This window comes from Mesoplodon bidens (assembly GCF_964165515.1).
Source record: "Mesoplodon bidens genome assembly, chromosome: 18".
Taxonomy (NCBI): domain Eukaryota; kingdom Metazoa; phylum Chordata; class Mammalia; order Artiodactyla; family Ziphiidae; genus Mesoplodon; species Mesoplodon bidens.
Genome location: NC_138175.1, coordinates 14,076,661 through 14,091,740, shown reverse-complemented (window position 1 = coordinate 14,091,740; position 15,080 = coordinate 14,076,661). Strand labels below are relative to the sequence as shown.

Sequence of the window (15,080 nt, the reverse complement as noted above, 5' to 3'; positions counted from 1 at the left end):
GAGAGGGCCTCCCTGGTGGCGCAGTGGTTGAGAGTCCGCCTGCCGATGCAGGGGATACGGGTTCGTGCCCCGGTCTGGGAGGATCCCATATGCCGCGGAGCGGCTGGGCCCGTGAGCCATGGCCGCTGGGCCTGCGCGTCCGGAGCCTGTGCTCCGCAACGGGAGAGGCCACAACAGTGAGAGGCCCGCATACCACAAAAAGAAAAAAAAAAAAAAAAAAAAAAAAAAAAAAAAGAAAGGGAGAACAACTGGAGACAAGGCAAAATTGGAATAGAATTGCAGAATTCTAGACAACACCTTCATTTTCATTACGAAGAAATAGCATTAGGTAAGTGATCTGCACACACTTTACCACATACCAGCACAACCTGAACTAGAAAAAGCAAGACCATGGCGGCTTATCTCATAAGCAATTTGGAGTCTTCAATACTGGTCTTAAATTCAAGGCTAGAGTTCAGACTTAAGCCATCTGTCAATGAAAAGCCATCAGAGACTGTAACACGGGATGGGGAAATGATTTCGTCAGGGTTGTGTCTTGTCTGCTTAATGAGATGACTCTTTAAAGGTCAGGTTTTACAGGAAAGACAATGAACTGCAATAAGCAAACTAGGGAACTAGTTCAGACTAACACCAAAAAAAAGGAATACAGAAGTAAAAACAACTTGGCATTCAACTGAAAGTTGTAGAGGACAGCAAAACCGAGACTTTACATTCAAGTTGCTGGAACTGCCCCATCAGACATTAACAGAAATACTGAGAATGGCAATAGCCAAGACATGGAAACCAACTAAATGTCCACTGACAGAAAAATGCTTAAAGAAGATACAGTACATATATACAATGGAATATTACTCAGCCATTAAAAGGAATGAAACTGCAATTTGCAGAGATGTGGATAGACCTAGAAACTGTAATACAGAGTGAAGTCAGAAAGAGAAAAATATTGCATAATATCACTTATATATGGAATCTAGAAAAAGGAAACAGATGAACTTATTTGTACAGCAGAAATAGAGACACAAATGTAGAGAACGGACATATGGATACTGGGGGGGAAGGGAGGTAGGATGAACTGGGAGATTGGGATTGACATATATACACTACTATGTATAAAACAGATAATTAATGAGAACCTGTAGAGCACAGGGAACTCTACTCAGTGCTCTGTGGTGACCTAAATGGGAAGGAAATCCAAAAGAGAGGGGATATATGTATATGTATAGCTAATTCACTTTGTTGTCCAGCAGAAACTAACACAACATTGTAAAGCAACTATACTCCAATAAAAACTTAAAAAAAAAAAAGAACAAAATAATGCCATTTGCAGCAACATGGATGCAACTAGAGATTATCATACTAAGTGAAGTCAGTGAGAAGGAGAAAGACAAATACCACACGACATCACTTACATGTGGAATCTAAAATAATACACAAATGAACCTATTTATGAAACAGAAACAGAATCACAGACATAGAGAACAGACTGGTGGTTGCCAAGGGGGAGGGGTTGGGGGAGGCATGGATTAGGAGGTTGGGGTTAGCAGATGTAGGCTTTTATATATAGAATGGATAAACAAGGTCCTACTGCATAGCACAAAGAACTATACAAACATCCTATGATAAACCATAATGGAAAAGAATATTTAAAAGAAGAATGTAAAAAAAAAGTGAAGTTGGAAGGGTTGGTGATGTGGCTGGAAAGCTATGGGTTCTGATGAGCTTCAACTTCAGATTTGTACAAGTGAAGTGACTGTGGAACATATATTTAATACTAAGTAGTTCAACAGATATTTATTCAATGAAATGTCCAGCAAAAAGCTTAGGAGAGATCACTTTTAAAGCTGTTTTTTTGCAGCTACCCACAGGTATTGATTGAAGCCACTAAAGTAGAGGAAGTCACCAAGAGAAAGATATAAAAGGGGAAAGCGAGCAAAACTTGTTCTGAAGAGACTACAACATTCTTGGGAAAAGCTCCACAGCCTTGAAACTACATCTCCCTCCTCCCAACTTTTATAGTAACCAGGACGAAATGGCGTAATAAAAGATTACTCACTGGTTTCCAAATTCTGATGCTACAAAAAGGAAGCCTGTTTTAAGCACACACATAGCAGCAGCAACAGGCACAGTATCGAAATACTTGAGCCGGATCTCGGTAACCTGGAGTGGAAAGAGAAGAAGATTCCAGTGTATAGGCAAGTGAAGCCACGCCATGGAAAATAGCCCAGTATTATAAGATAGTGTAATAGGCAAAGTAGCAAATAAAATACTGTCCTTCATATCCAAACCAGCGGTCAGCAAACTACAACCCTCAGGCTAGCCACGCAGTTTACACGGTGCTTACGGCTGCTTTTGTGCCACAATGGCAGAGATAAGTAGTTGAGACAGGGACCACATGGCCCACAAAAGCCAAAAATGTTCACTACCTGGCCTTTACAAAAAAAAACTTGCCACCTCCTGAGCTAAACAGGTATCTAAGAAATCGCCCGGTGTTCAGCACTCCTCCGTGGGATGAAAAAAGTAACAGATCATGTATATTACTAGTGTTCAGTAGACATGGAGAGCTTTCTCTTGTTATTCACTAGAAATAGCATTACCCATTCTCACACTATATGGGATCAGACCAAAAATCTGTTAACCAGAGGGAGAAAACCTACATTCATGTACCAGTTCCAAACTTTAAAAGCTTTAACACCTTAGGCAACCACTTTTTAAGGCATTCTGTTTCCATTTTTTTTAACTTGTAAATTATCCTTTCTATCTCAGAGTAGTTGTAATGAACAAATGGTTTATAAAACCACTCTGTAAACCTTAAATGCACATATCAGTTTTTAAAATAAGGTTACTTAATTATATTAAAATTAGGATGCAACTTTAGAAAGTTTCATTAACTAGACTAAGCACAACAAATAGGTTTTTTTCTTTTTTTCCCTCCCTCCATGGTCTACTTACCATATCTTCATCTGTCTCCAAAGTGATCTTAAAGATATCTCCCTGCTCAGTTTGGGCCAAAAAGAAGAACATTGACTTGGTCTTATGGGTGGCAGAGCAGACAAAAATCATTCCTCTTTCAGGGTCATCCAGGTCATTCTAGGAAAGTCAAATACACAACCAACATCTTGGAAATGAGTACTCCTTTTCTGGAATTCAACACTTTACCGACAAGGATCATACGGGCCACCCAAGGCCTAGAGGCATCTGGAGCCTCTCCATGCAAGCTTTGACCCACAGCAGCCCGCCAGTCACAGGACTAAAACACAATAACCAAAAATTCTTGTCTACTATAAATACATAATAAAGCTTACGTTTAAAAAAAAAAAAAAGCCACAATTCCGCTTTACAGCCTAATCAGATCAATAAGGCAAGAACCACCTCCAGAGAAAGATGTCAGAGAAGAGACATGAAATTTAAAGAATCATCATTTCAGGCTGTGAATAAAACACTGTTACATGTTCACGACAATACCATCCAAAGCATCATCATCAGCCCTGATTTCCAAAGGACATTCCTCCTTGGCTGGACTTTGGTTTTCTTTTTTAATGTTTCCAACATTTTGTATTTCTCTCAGAGTAAGTTCAAGAGCAAAACATGTTTTATACTTCTTTGCAGCCCCAAAGCCAAGCACAGCACCTGGCAGTCAGGTGCTTAATAAATTTCTGATCAACTAAATGGAATCACTTATCACTCTTTACCAAGAATTTAACTTGCTAATCTTACCAGATATTCTAAAATTGATGGAATCTTACTCAGATACCATGTACTAGATAAACTAAGTCCTAAAACATTTAACCTCAGCACCTATACATTAATATTAAAAAGATAATCTGCAGTGAGAGAAGAGATTGAGGAAGCAGAGATCAAATAAGATTACCCATGTGCTGTTGATAACTGCTGAAGCTGGGTACACAGAAGTTCATTATATACACAATCATCCCTTGATAACTGCAGGGGATTGCCACAGATACCAAAATCCACGGATGCTCAAATCCCTTATATAAAATGGGGTAGTACAAGGAATAGTCAGCCCTCCATATCCATGCATGAGAACCCTGCAGATATGGAGGCCCAATTGTACGCTTAATGATTTCCACAGTAAACTTAAAATTAAAAGCAATAAAGCATCATTTTCAACCACCAGTGTAGTAACTGATTGAGAGAAAAACCACTGTGTGAAAAGATTTGGGGGAAAAGAGTATTTACACAGTCTCAAAGCACACTAGTTTCCACACCAATTACAAAAAGGAAAAGGTAGCTTTACAACAAAGAGAAGTAGTAGGTGATCAATTTAGCATTACCAATACTGCATCAAATCAGCATTATGTGCCCCTAATGTAATGTAATGTAATGAGAAATATATATCAGCACCTAAGTAATAATTCTATCAATGTTATCATGAGGAAAAAGATTATGGGACAAACTACAAGACAATTAACCCAGACTCTTAAAAAAAAATGTATCATAAAAAAACAAAAACAGGGCTTCCCTGGTGGCGCAGTGGTTGAGAGTCCGCCTGCCGATGCAGGGAACACGGGTTCGTGCCCCGGACCGGGAAGATCCCACATGCCGCAGAGCGCCTGGGCCCGTGAGCCATGGCCGCTGAGCCTGCGCGTCCAGAGCCTGTGCTCCGCAACAGGAGAGGCCACAACAGAGACAGGCCCGCATACCGCAAAAAAAAAAAAAAAAAAAAAAAAAAAACAAAAAAACAAAAAAAAAACAACAAAGGTGAGAGGAAATATTCTAAATTAAAGGAGACTAAATATAGATATAAGGGAACTTTGGGAGACAATGAGAGAACTGTACGTAAGATAATTGTATTACTCAAAATGGTAAATTTCTTGGGCACAATATTGATAGTGTAGAAAATTTCCCCCTTCTTAGGAGCAACATCTTAGGAAATTCTTGCAGTGTCATACAATCTATCTTCAAATGGTTTTACCTAAAAAAATTTATAGATACATAAGAAAGAAAAGGCAAATGTAGCAAAGCAGTATTAACTGGGGAATCTAAGTGAAAGGTATACAGGAATTCACCATTCTCTCCTTTTAGATTTTTCTGTATGTTGGAATGGGGTGGGGTGGGAGAGAATGAAACACAATTTATCTCCAATGAATACACCTGGATTCTTCAAACTAGAAACTTTCAGGAATTTCAAATTGATAATCTCCATAGGTTCTTCGAGAATGAAAACTGTGTTGGCTTTTTTTTTAATTGAAGTACAATTGACTTACAGTATTATGCTAGTTTCAGGTGTACAACATACAATTTTGTTGACTTTTAACTCCCTTTCTCAAAGATTTTGTTTCGCTTTTGTTATCTTACTGGCTTTACTAAAAACAACATTTACAAAGAAACTAAAACTTGATTAACAGATAAATTAAGAGACCACACTGTAATTACAAAAATTAAGTTCATTTCACAAACACAAATATATTTTCTCTTATGGCAAACAAAGACCTTACCCGTCTCCTGGGAATTGGACAGCGGATATCTGGTTGGTCACCAAAGTTCTTATAGGTGATGTAGTTTTCAGAGCAAATCAGCACTCCACTTGGACCATCTGACCCCCCTGGAACTGTCAAGAGAAAATGAAACTCAGCAATGATTTGACATAACCATGAATTACAATTTAGCCTTCAATTCCTTCCCTCCTTCAGCACAACTTGAAGGTACAGTGTGCCTGAAGGTGATAAACATTCAGTGTTTCTTTTCCCTGATAGTTATGCTAGACAAGGATAGGGCACCATTTGGGGAATCTCAGCCTGTCCAGATCTCTGATAATGCATCTAAATGTTTAGCTCCAAGCCCAGAACTCAGTTCTTAGGTTCAGACCTATAATCCAACTGCCTCCTGGACACTATCAACATGGATATTCCACAGCAGCTTAAAAATGAACATACTCATAAACAAGTCCAGAATTCCTTCCCAAACGACCTCCTGGGTTCTCCACCTTAAAGAACACTGTCATCAACCAACAGACCAAACCAGAAACAAGGATGTCATCCTTCAATTCTCCCCTCTCCCATAGCCCTAGTGATTCTCCCTCCTTAGCAGTCCTCATGCTGTGAATCTCTCTTGGTTTAGTGAAACAGCTTCCTGACCAATCTCCTGGCTTATTATCTTCCATTCCATTACCAAAATGTAAGCATGTGATCTTTTAAAAACGTTCACCTTTAACATGTCATTATTTTCCTGCTTAAAAATCCCTCAGTAGCTACCTCCCACCTCTACCCCATCCCTTTACCTCCAATGATCCAATCACAATGAGCTTTCAGTTCTTTCAATGAACCATGTTTTTTTCCTGCATTTCGGCTTTTGTGCATTCTGCTCCACTTGGCCGTAACAGAAACTCCTCCTCCGCCCCTGTTACACTTAGCTAACTCCTAACTAGTCCCCAGTTCTCAGCTGAGAGCCCTTGTGAAACCTTTCTCTGACGCATTGCCTTCCTTCCCTAGGTTAGGGACCCCTCCTCCATGTTGTCATACCATCTGGCACACTCTGGCAATTTTTTTGTTACTATCATATAGTCACCACTACACTCAATCTTGCATAAAAGGAGACACCACATCTAATTTTTCATCACTGCAGTCCCAGGGCCCAGTACACTGATTTTACACATATTGATTGTAGAGGCTCAGTAAAAATTTGTTTTAATGAATGAAACCCTCATAAATGAGAAATACAATACATTACAGCAAGTAATTAAATACAACCTATTTTCTAAAATTCTTCTGCTTAATATATAAGAAGTCTCTTCCTAAGATTTAATGCTCAAAGACAAGCGCTGTTTTGTATTTTTCTTCTCTAAAATCCTCCCCCAACAACTGACATATTTCACTTTAGACATCAATTCAAGTGCAAATGACTTGAAACAGAAAGGACTGCATCACTGTCTTACTCAAGCCTGATGAAATTTAGATTACCACAAATACAGTTGCCCTCACTTAGTTTTTTAATATGAATTAAACTAATATTTATTCTTCATGGTGAACATCTTTGAGCTCCTACAAAAATCATACTTTGCTCCGGTGCATCTAAAACACTGTTGATCTGATTTGCTAAAATTTAAGATTTTTGCACCCATAGTCACAAGTATAACCAGCCTGCAAATTTTTCTTATTACTATCCTTCTCTATTTTTGGTACTGAACTTATATTAGGCTCATACAACAGTTTTTATTCTTTTTTCTAATCTTTGGAGAAATTTAAGGTCCCTGAAAATTCTGGACCTTAAATCTTCTGAGAGAAAAAACTTCGGATTATTGTTCCAATTTCTTTAACAAATGCTGGTCTATTCAGGTTCTTAATTTCTTCTTGGATCAATTTTGGTAACAGTTACATTTGTCTTTTCACAGAGCCAGGTTTCGATTTTTGTAATCAGTGAAAGATTGACTACAGTTAAGACACCAGAGCAACCAATAGTAATCAATATTCCAAGCTGACTGCTCTCTTTTTCTTCCCTGCCCCCATTAGAGGATAAGAGTTAACCACATGAATTTCTAACCTTGCCAAAACATAGACAAGGCACTCAGGTTTACTACAAATGGATTATAGTTTCCAAATCATATTAAGCAAACAGTGCTAAGTTTGAAAATAAAATGGACCAAGCAAAATGGTACAGAGCAGCTCTAAGAGAAAAGTACCTGTAATAAGGAAGTTTCCATGTTCCTCCAAAGGTTCACTGTATTTTCGGACCACATGATTTAAACCAAGGTCTAACTCATAGAAAGTAAGTGTCTGCTGGGTATTAGCTGCTGCTTCCCCAGTTGGATCATTGTCTGCTTCCTATAGAATAACAGTGGCACAAAGACTAATCAGTACCGTAAAATCAAACTTTCAAAACTGGAAAGTAAAAAAGAGTGGATATATGCATATGTATAACTGACTCACTTGGCTGTACACCTGAAACTAACACAACATTGTAAATCAATTATAGTCCAATAAAAATTATTTAAACTAACAAACAAACAAACATAGCTGGAAAGGGCATCAGGATTCCTCCATTTCACAAACGAGGAAGCAGAGGTCCACAGACGCCAAATGGTCTGCCAAAGTTCACACTAAGTAATGGCAGAGTGAAAGCAAGTACCCAGGTCTTCTATTTCTGAGACCAGGGTTAGCTCTACTAGAAAATACTGCTTTCCTCTCAAGCAAAAGAATGGCATGCCTCATCTTTCACTATCTCCCCGTGAAAAAATATCCCAAATACACTTTCACCTCCTTTTTCAGGGAGGTTTTCTCAATAAATACCCTGTTTCCACAGAAAGACTATTCAAATCAGGTAAATTCTGAAACACTCCACAGTATTTCAGAAAGGTATTTGGAATAGAAAAAAAAAATTGTGAGCAAGTAAGATATAAGAAATGCACAATGAAGAAAACAATCTCAGGAAAGCACCAAGGTGAGTGGAAGAAACCCAAAGGAGGGAGAGGGGGAGAAGGGAGGGGAAGGAAAAGGTGGGTAGAGAGATGGAGACCCCCCTCGCCATTACCTCATAATCCATTTCCAGACAAGCAAACATTGGATTTTCAAATCCCACATCTACTCCGACCACATGATATACTAAAGTGTTCGCTTTGTGGGCCTCCAGTGGAGATGAAATGGTAAGCCGGGCTGCAGCATCTCTGTTCAAGATATACACCAATTTCTGTTTCTCAATGGCGCCTGTTGAAGGAGAAAAAACACAGAAAAACTCCAGATAATGAAACCAGAGGCTACAGAACAGCTAGATTCACGTCACAATTATTTTCTGAAAGTTCGTTAACAGCCAGTACTAACTCTACAAGTGTATGCATGCTTTAGGATTTTGCTCTCTATCATTAAAATAGACAAGAGCATAATTTTACCCCCCTCCTTCCTAACAGGGATCTTAATATCCCACTAACTCTTCAAAAATTTTTATGACAAACTAAACAATAATTCATAGAATTGCCAGCTTTATTCTCTGAATTAGATCTAATGATTTTGTGACTGGTCAAAGAAGGTTGCCCTCTGGAAGCCGGATCAGATACACAGAATTTTCTTCAAGATATTTATCAGAGAAGAGACATGAATGTGAATCATCACTTCAGGCTGACGAAAGCAACCATATTCATTGTCTAATAATATAAAATCTTACAGTGTAGCCTTTTTGCTACACTTGAAGAAATGGAAAAACACCCATTTCCAACTAGATAAGAAGTAGAAAAGGTGTGTTAAAACTTCTCCCATTGTTTTAAAAGGAAAAGCAACTTTAAACTTTAAACATCCAAAATGATCCAAACTTTACCCAGCTGAGTGATTTCTTGGCACACTATCAAGATCACAGCATTGTTATCCTGAACTGAGCTTCTTTAAGAGTCAAAAAGTCAACAGAGTAAGTCACTCACTAATCATAACAGCTCGCCCTTTGGGATCCACAGCTAAGAACTGGCCAGGAACAATGCGGCGGCATCCACTCTTGCCAAAGGTTTCTTGGTGAATTTTCTCAAACATATTCTTAGATGGCTGGTATTCCAGGATAACAATCCGACCTGAGTCACTGCCAACCACAATGTAGTCTTTTGTGCCACCTGTCAACCTAAAGGCCATGAGTGACCGGATGACACCAAATACTTCCACAGTTAGTAGAGTGTGTACTTTGCCGGTGTTGGGGTCAGGGCGAAGCAGCTCCAAGATCTTTCCCCGGGAAACAACAATTTCCTGTTGTTTGGTTCCTGAAAAACATGAAAAATAAAGATCATGAACAATCAGAACTAGTAACCTGAATGGATCAAAATTCCACTAAAGGGACTTCCCTGGTGGTCCAGTGGTAAAGAATCTGCCTTACAATGCAGGGGACACGAGTTCGATCCCCGGTCAGGGAACTAAGATCCCACATGCTGCAGGGCAACTAAGCCCACATGCCACAACTACTGAGCTTGCGCGCCTCAACTAGAGAGCCTGCATGCCGCAAGCTACAGAGCCCACGTGCTCTGGAGCCCGCGCACCACAACTACAGAGCCTACGCACTCTGAAGCCCTCACACCACAACCAGAGAGAAAAGCCCACGGGCCACAAGGAAAGATCCCGCCTGCCGCAACTAAGTCCTGCCACAGCCAAAAAAATAAATTAATTTAAAAAAAAAAAGCCACAAAAGATAAATATAACTGAGCTGGCGGCTTAGTATTTTAAGTTAATTTATTCTACTTTAAAAGGTAGGGCCTCCCTGGTGGCGCAGTGGTTGAGAGTCCGCCTGCCGATGCAGGGGATACGGGTTCGTGCCCCGGTCTGGGAGGATCCCATATGCCGCGGAGCGGCTGGGCCCGTGAGCCATGGCCGCTGGGCCTGCGCGTCCGGAGCCTGTGCTCCGCAACGGGAGAGGCCACAACAGTGAGAGGCCCGCATACCGCAAAAAGAAAAAAAAAAAAAAAAAAAAGGTACTTTTCCTGGGCTTCCCTGGTGACGCAGTGGTTAAGAATCTGCATGCCAATGCAGTGCAGGGGACACAGGTTCGAGCCTTTGTCTGGGAAGATCCCACAGGCCACGAAGCAACTAAGCCCGTGTGCCACAACTACTGACCCTGTTCTCTAGAGCCCACAAGCCACAAGTACTGAGCCCGTGAGCCACAACTACTGAAGCCTACATGCCTAGAGCCCATGCTTCGCAAGAAGAAAAGCCACCACAATGAGAAGCCCGCACACCACTATGAAGAGTAGCCCCTGCTCACCGCAACTAGAGAAAGCCCGCGCGCAGCAACAAAGACCCAACACAGCCAAAAATAAATAAATAAAATAAATTTAAAGGCAAAAAAAAGGTACTTTTCCCAGAATTTAAAACATCTAACAAAAGTGGCATCAAAGAAGAACTTTTCAAAAATGGTCACACAAGTTATTTTTAAACTTCCTTTGTATTTTTCTGAGATTTGCCATCAATCTGCATAATTCGGAGTTGTCTACAAACGATATTAACATATAATGTTTTGGGGACTTCCCTGGTGGCGCACTGGTCAAGCATCTGCCTGCCAATGCAAGGGACACAGGTTCAAGCCCTGGTCCCAGAAGATCCCACATCCCGTGGAGCAACTAAGCCCGCGCACCACAACTACTGAGCCTGCTCTCTAGAGCCTGAGCCCCAGCTACTGAGCCCGCGTGCCACAACTACTGAAGCCCGCGCGTCTACAGCTCATGCTCCGCAACAAGAGAAGCCACCGCAATGAGAAGCCCGCGCACCACAACGAAAAGTAGCCCCCACTCGCCGCAACTAGAGAAAGCCCACGCGCAGCAACGAAGACCCAATGCAGCCAAATATAAATAATTTAAAAACAAAACAGAAAAAAACATATGATGTTTTGCTTCGTAAAATTAAAAATTACCAAAGGCTCTTTCTAGCCCATCTTTAAGGCTATTGTTCTAAGAAATCATATTAACTTTTTGGGCTGTTAGCTGTAATATCTCAAAGACCTTTTAAAGCTACCACCTAATATATGCTGTTTATTTCTAAACTGACTCCTAAAAAGCTCACTTGCTTTCATAACTGCAATCAACACCTCCAAATACATAACAGTCAACTTGTCCCCATCTCTCCCTGCTATGTAATTCCACCCAGATGAGTTGTCATCACCTTTAAACTAAATGTTTAAAATATCCAAGTTCCTCCTTCCCCAAACACACTCTCTGGTCTCAAGTAACCTGCTATCAATGTTACTGTCATTTTCTCTGCCACCCAGGTTGCAAACTCATATTTTCTCTTTCTTTCTATCCTCACTGCCCTAATACAGATCCTCACTATTTAATGCCTAAATGACTTCCTATCCTATCTGATATGCCACTCCTACCCACCTCAATCCATTCTCATTTGCTCAATGCCATCACTTATCAGGCCACCTTATTTTCCAAAGGTCCTTTGGAAGATCAAGTACTCCAAAGTGCTTTAGAAACTGTAAAGCATCACATAAATCACAATATTCTCTAATGATTAAAAGATTTTTTTCATAATTTGTTTTAGAAAAAAAGGTTTGATATTGAAAAAGTAATTTGAAGCATAAAACTAGTAATATTAAAAATGCTAGGAATTCCCTGGCACTCCATTGGTTAGGACTCCGCACTTCCACTACAGGGGGCATAGGTTCAATCCCTGGTCAGGGAACTAAGACCCCGCGAGCCGCGTCATGTGGCCAAAAAAAATTTTTTTTAAATGTTAAGCTCAGAAAGATAATAATAGAAACACTTACCAGAGAAGTTGCCATGAATGGCAAAGCTGATGCCAGTGGCTCGCTGCAAGGTCAAGTTGTACAGGAACATGGTAGCAGTAACACTGAGCCACCCGCAACTCCACAATCCAGGCCTTGGTTATACCAAGTCAAAACAAGCTAAGAGCACATAGAAGCAGAAAAATATCAGCTGTGCAATTGTTATTTTAACAGACACTTCTGTGTGGGAACTTCTGGCTGAAGACAGCAGAACCAGGAGAGTAAGGCCTATTGAGGAACAACATACTTATAATTAAGAGTGCCTTCTACATACTAGGCACTATGCTACTATACACTCTGTTTCAACCTCACAAGAAACCTATGAAGTACTCAATATTACACTAATTTTACAGATAAGAAAATTGAGCTAAGAAATTAAATTGTCTGCCTGAGGTCACATAACAAGTAGTAAAATCGCTAGGAGCTGGGATCTGTACCATTAAACCAACACTGTCTATTTGACTTTGTCACAGAAACTAAGTAGGTCTATATTTACTTGTAGTTGAATAGGCTCTACTTTCACATGGTTCAGAATTCAAAAGCACAGCAAAAAGCTGACTCCATCCATTCCCTAGCCATCCAGTTTTCCTCCCTGGAGGAATCAATTTCACCAAGTTATATTGTGTCCTTCCAGATATTTTCTGTATGTACAAAGAAAAACATATATTAATACTGTCTATTATCCCTTTTTAACTAAAAGTTGGGCACTGTATATCATACACTCACATCATAGTGCAACTGATTTTTTATCACTTTACCTATCTTTTGAGATAGCAACAAACAAAAGGCTTTCTCATTTTTATTTTACAACTTCATAGTATTCCATTGAACGGGTATATCACAATTCATTTAGCCAACACCCTATTGATGAACATTGTTTCTTCCCAATCTCTTGCTATAATAAACACTGCTGCAAAGAAAATCTTTCATATATAGGCCATTCATATGTGCATGACTGTATCTCTAAACTGAAGTGTCACTTCAGGAGCAAGCCTCCCCAAAGAAGTATACGGTCACAGAAAAGGATTCTTCTCATCAGACAGAAATGAAGACTGCAAACTGATGCACTTCTACCATAAAAGAATTACCAAAACTACATCTATACACAGTCACTGCTGGAAAATAAACTGAGCTATTTTTCCTCAATTACAAAAAGAAGGAATCTTGAGAAATTCAAAGTGATCACTGTGTAATTAATGTACGAGTTTGGTTTTGTTAAATGAGAAAAGAAAATTATGAGCAAATGTCCTTATAAATAATAATCATTTTGGGGCTGGGCAAGAGCAGGGTGCCTAAGAGAGGAAAAGATCCTTCAGTCTGGAAACAGGTCCTGAGAGATATACATTCTCCTACTTGAAACCAAGGAACATCAAGGAAACCAAGAAATGTTCTTCTAGGATCACAGGGAAAGAAGGAAAAAGTCTTGAGATGGAACAAGAAGGGAGTGAGAAATGACCTACAAGAAGAAAAACAGAAAAAACATAGACACAGAGACGTAGATACACACACACCCAGAAGGGCTTAGACACTGGGAAATTTCCAGGGAAAGTTGTGCTCAGCTTAAAGTCTGGGTAAAAAATAGGCAGAGAATGTGTTAAAGCTGCTCTCTGAAAAGTAGTGAATGTGATTCTCAGACATAATTTATTCTGTTGCATCTTGCTCTTATTATAAAATTTCAAACATAATTTCAGATCTCCAATTATCAACAACACAATTTACAGTGAAAGCCCTACCATGTTGTCAATGTGATCCGTGTTGCACGACTGATTACGTTAAAAATAAAGAATTTTTTAGAAAACAACAGAGGAAACCACAGGCCACTTCTGAAACCTGGAAAAGCTTTACAACCTATGCTATCCATTACTATCTTTGGAATTCATTTTCCCCAAACCTAGTTGGATCCAGGTTCCCCAAGTATTGTTATATTGGGTAATGGAGGAAGTTGCAATCCGGAAGCAGACCAGCCAAGAACAATATACCAGGAACCAGTAACGACCAAAACTTGGTAAATTTTGATTTCCCCGCTTCTATCTCCTGCCTGTGAATACTAGGAAATGAGCCTGTGATTGCTTCTCCACCCCTTCTCCATGTGCCAAAAGAACATCAGCGCATGAGGATAAGAGAAGGAAACAAGTCGCCCAAATGCCAAAATACAAATACAAAAAGTCTTGATTTCAAAGGCTGTTTCCATTACTTACACTTTTAACACCCTCGATCTTTCCACCCTCCCGTGTGTCGTTTACTTTCTCCAGAAGACGTCCCTCCTGCTCCTTCTCACACCTCCCCCAGCGCCTAAAAGGTACGCAATTTCTAGAAAGCTTATTTTGAGCCAGGCCTGGTTCCCACACTGTGAACGGAAACGGGAGACGATTCCCTAAAGCCGCCCCAAGCATTCCCTTTCCCGTACCTCTCGGGCCTAGCTGCCTCAGAAACCCCTGCCACAGGCTCGGCCCACCCTCCTACATGGCCGCTATCCGCCTCCCCGGTCTCGGGGAGGTCGGGGAGCTGTTTCTTTACCCTGCAGCCAGGAGGATGGCGTAGATATCCGACAGATCCTCAGCTTCCTTCAAGCCCTAAACAACAACCAACTCCAAGGCGCCGGCGTCCGCCATTAGCTCCTAAGACAGGGACCTTCCGGTTGGCGCGCGACGGAAAAAGGTCCCCCAACCGGCGCCTGAAGAAGGTATATATAATTTTTTTTTTACTGCTTCTTTCTTGCTTCCACACAGCACTGAAAATTACTTAAATATACTTTATGACCGTCACTTTTTCCAGGAGAATAGGAAATGAATTGACCTTTTAACGTAGACTTTAAAAAAAACAAAAAACTACAAATTCATTGGGCACTGCCGTGGGCAGCCCCAAAGACGTGACGCGCC

The 15,080-nt window shown here is 40.3% G+C and overlaps 1 protein-coding gene across 1 annotated transcript in view; it reads right to left on the bottom strand.

Annotated features, from left to right (window-relative positions):
• SF3B3 (splicing factor 3b subunit 3) overlaps positions 1-14,852 on the bottom strand; it is a 47,876-nt gene extending 33,024 nt beyond the window's left edge. The window contains exons 1-8 of the mRNA XM_081217381.1: positions 14,719-14,852; positions 12,184-12,321; positions 9,362-9,688; positions 8,485-8,657; positions 7,637-7,778; positions 5,457-5,569; positions 2,950-3,087; positions 2,054-2,157 (exon numbers count right to left, since the gene is read on the bottom strand). Coding sequence (XP_081073507.1) covers positions 2,054-2,157; positions 2,950-3,087; positions 5,457-5,569; positions 7,637-7,778; positions 8,485-8,657; positions 9,362-9,688; positions 12,184-12,253 — 1,067 coding nt within the window. The 5' untranslated portion in view covers positions 12,254-12,321; positions 14,719-14,852. The remainder of the gene's footprint in view (positions 1-2,053; positions 2,158-2,949; positions 3,088-5,456; positions 5,570-7,636; positions 7,779-8,484; positions 8,658-9,361; positions 9,689-12,183; positions 12,322-14,718) is intronic.
• Between the last annotated feature and the right edge of the window lie 228 nt (positions 14,853-15,080).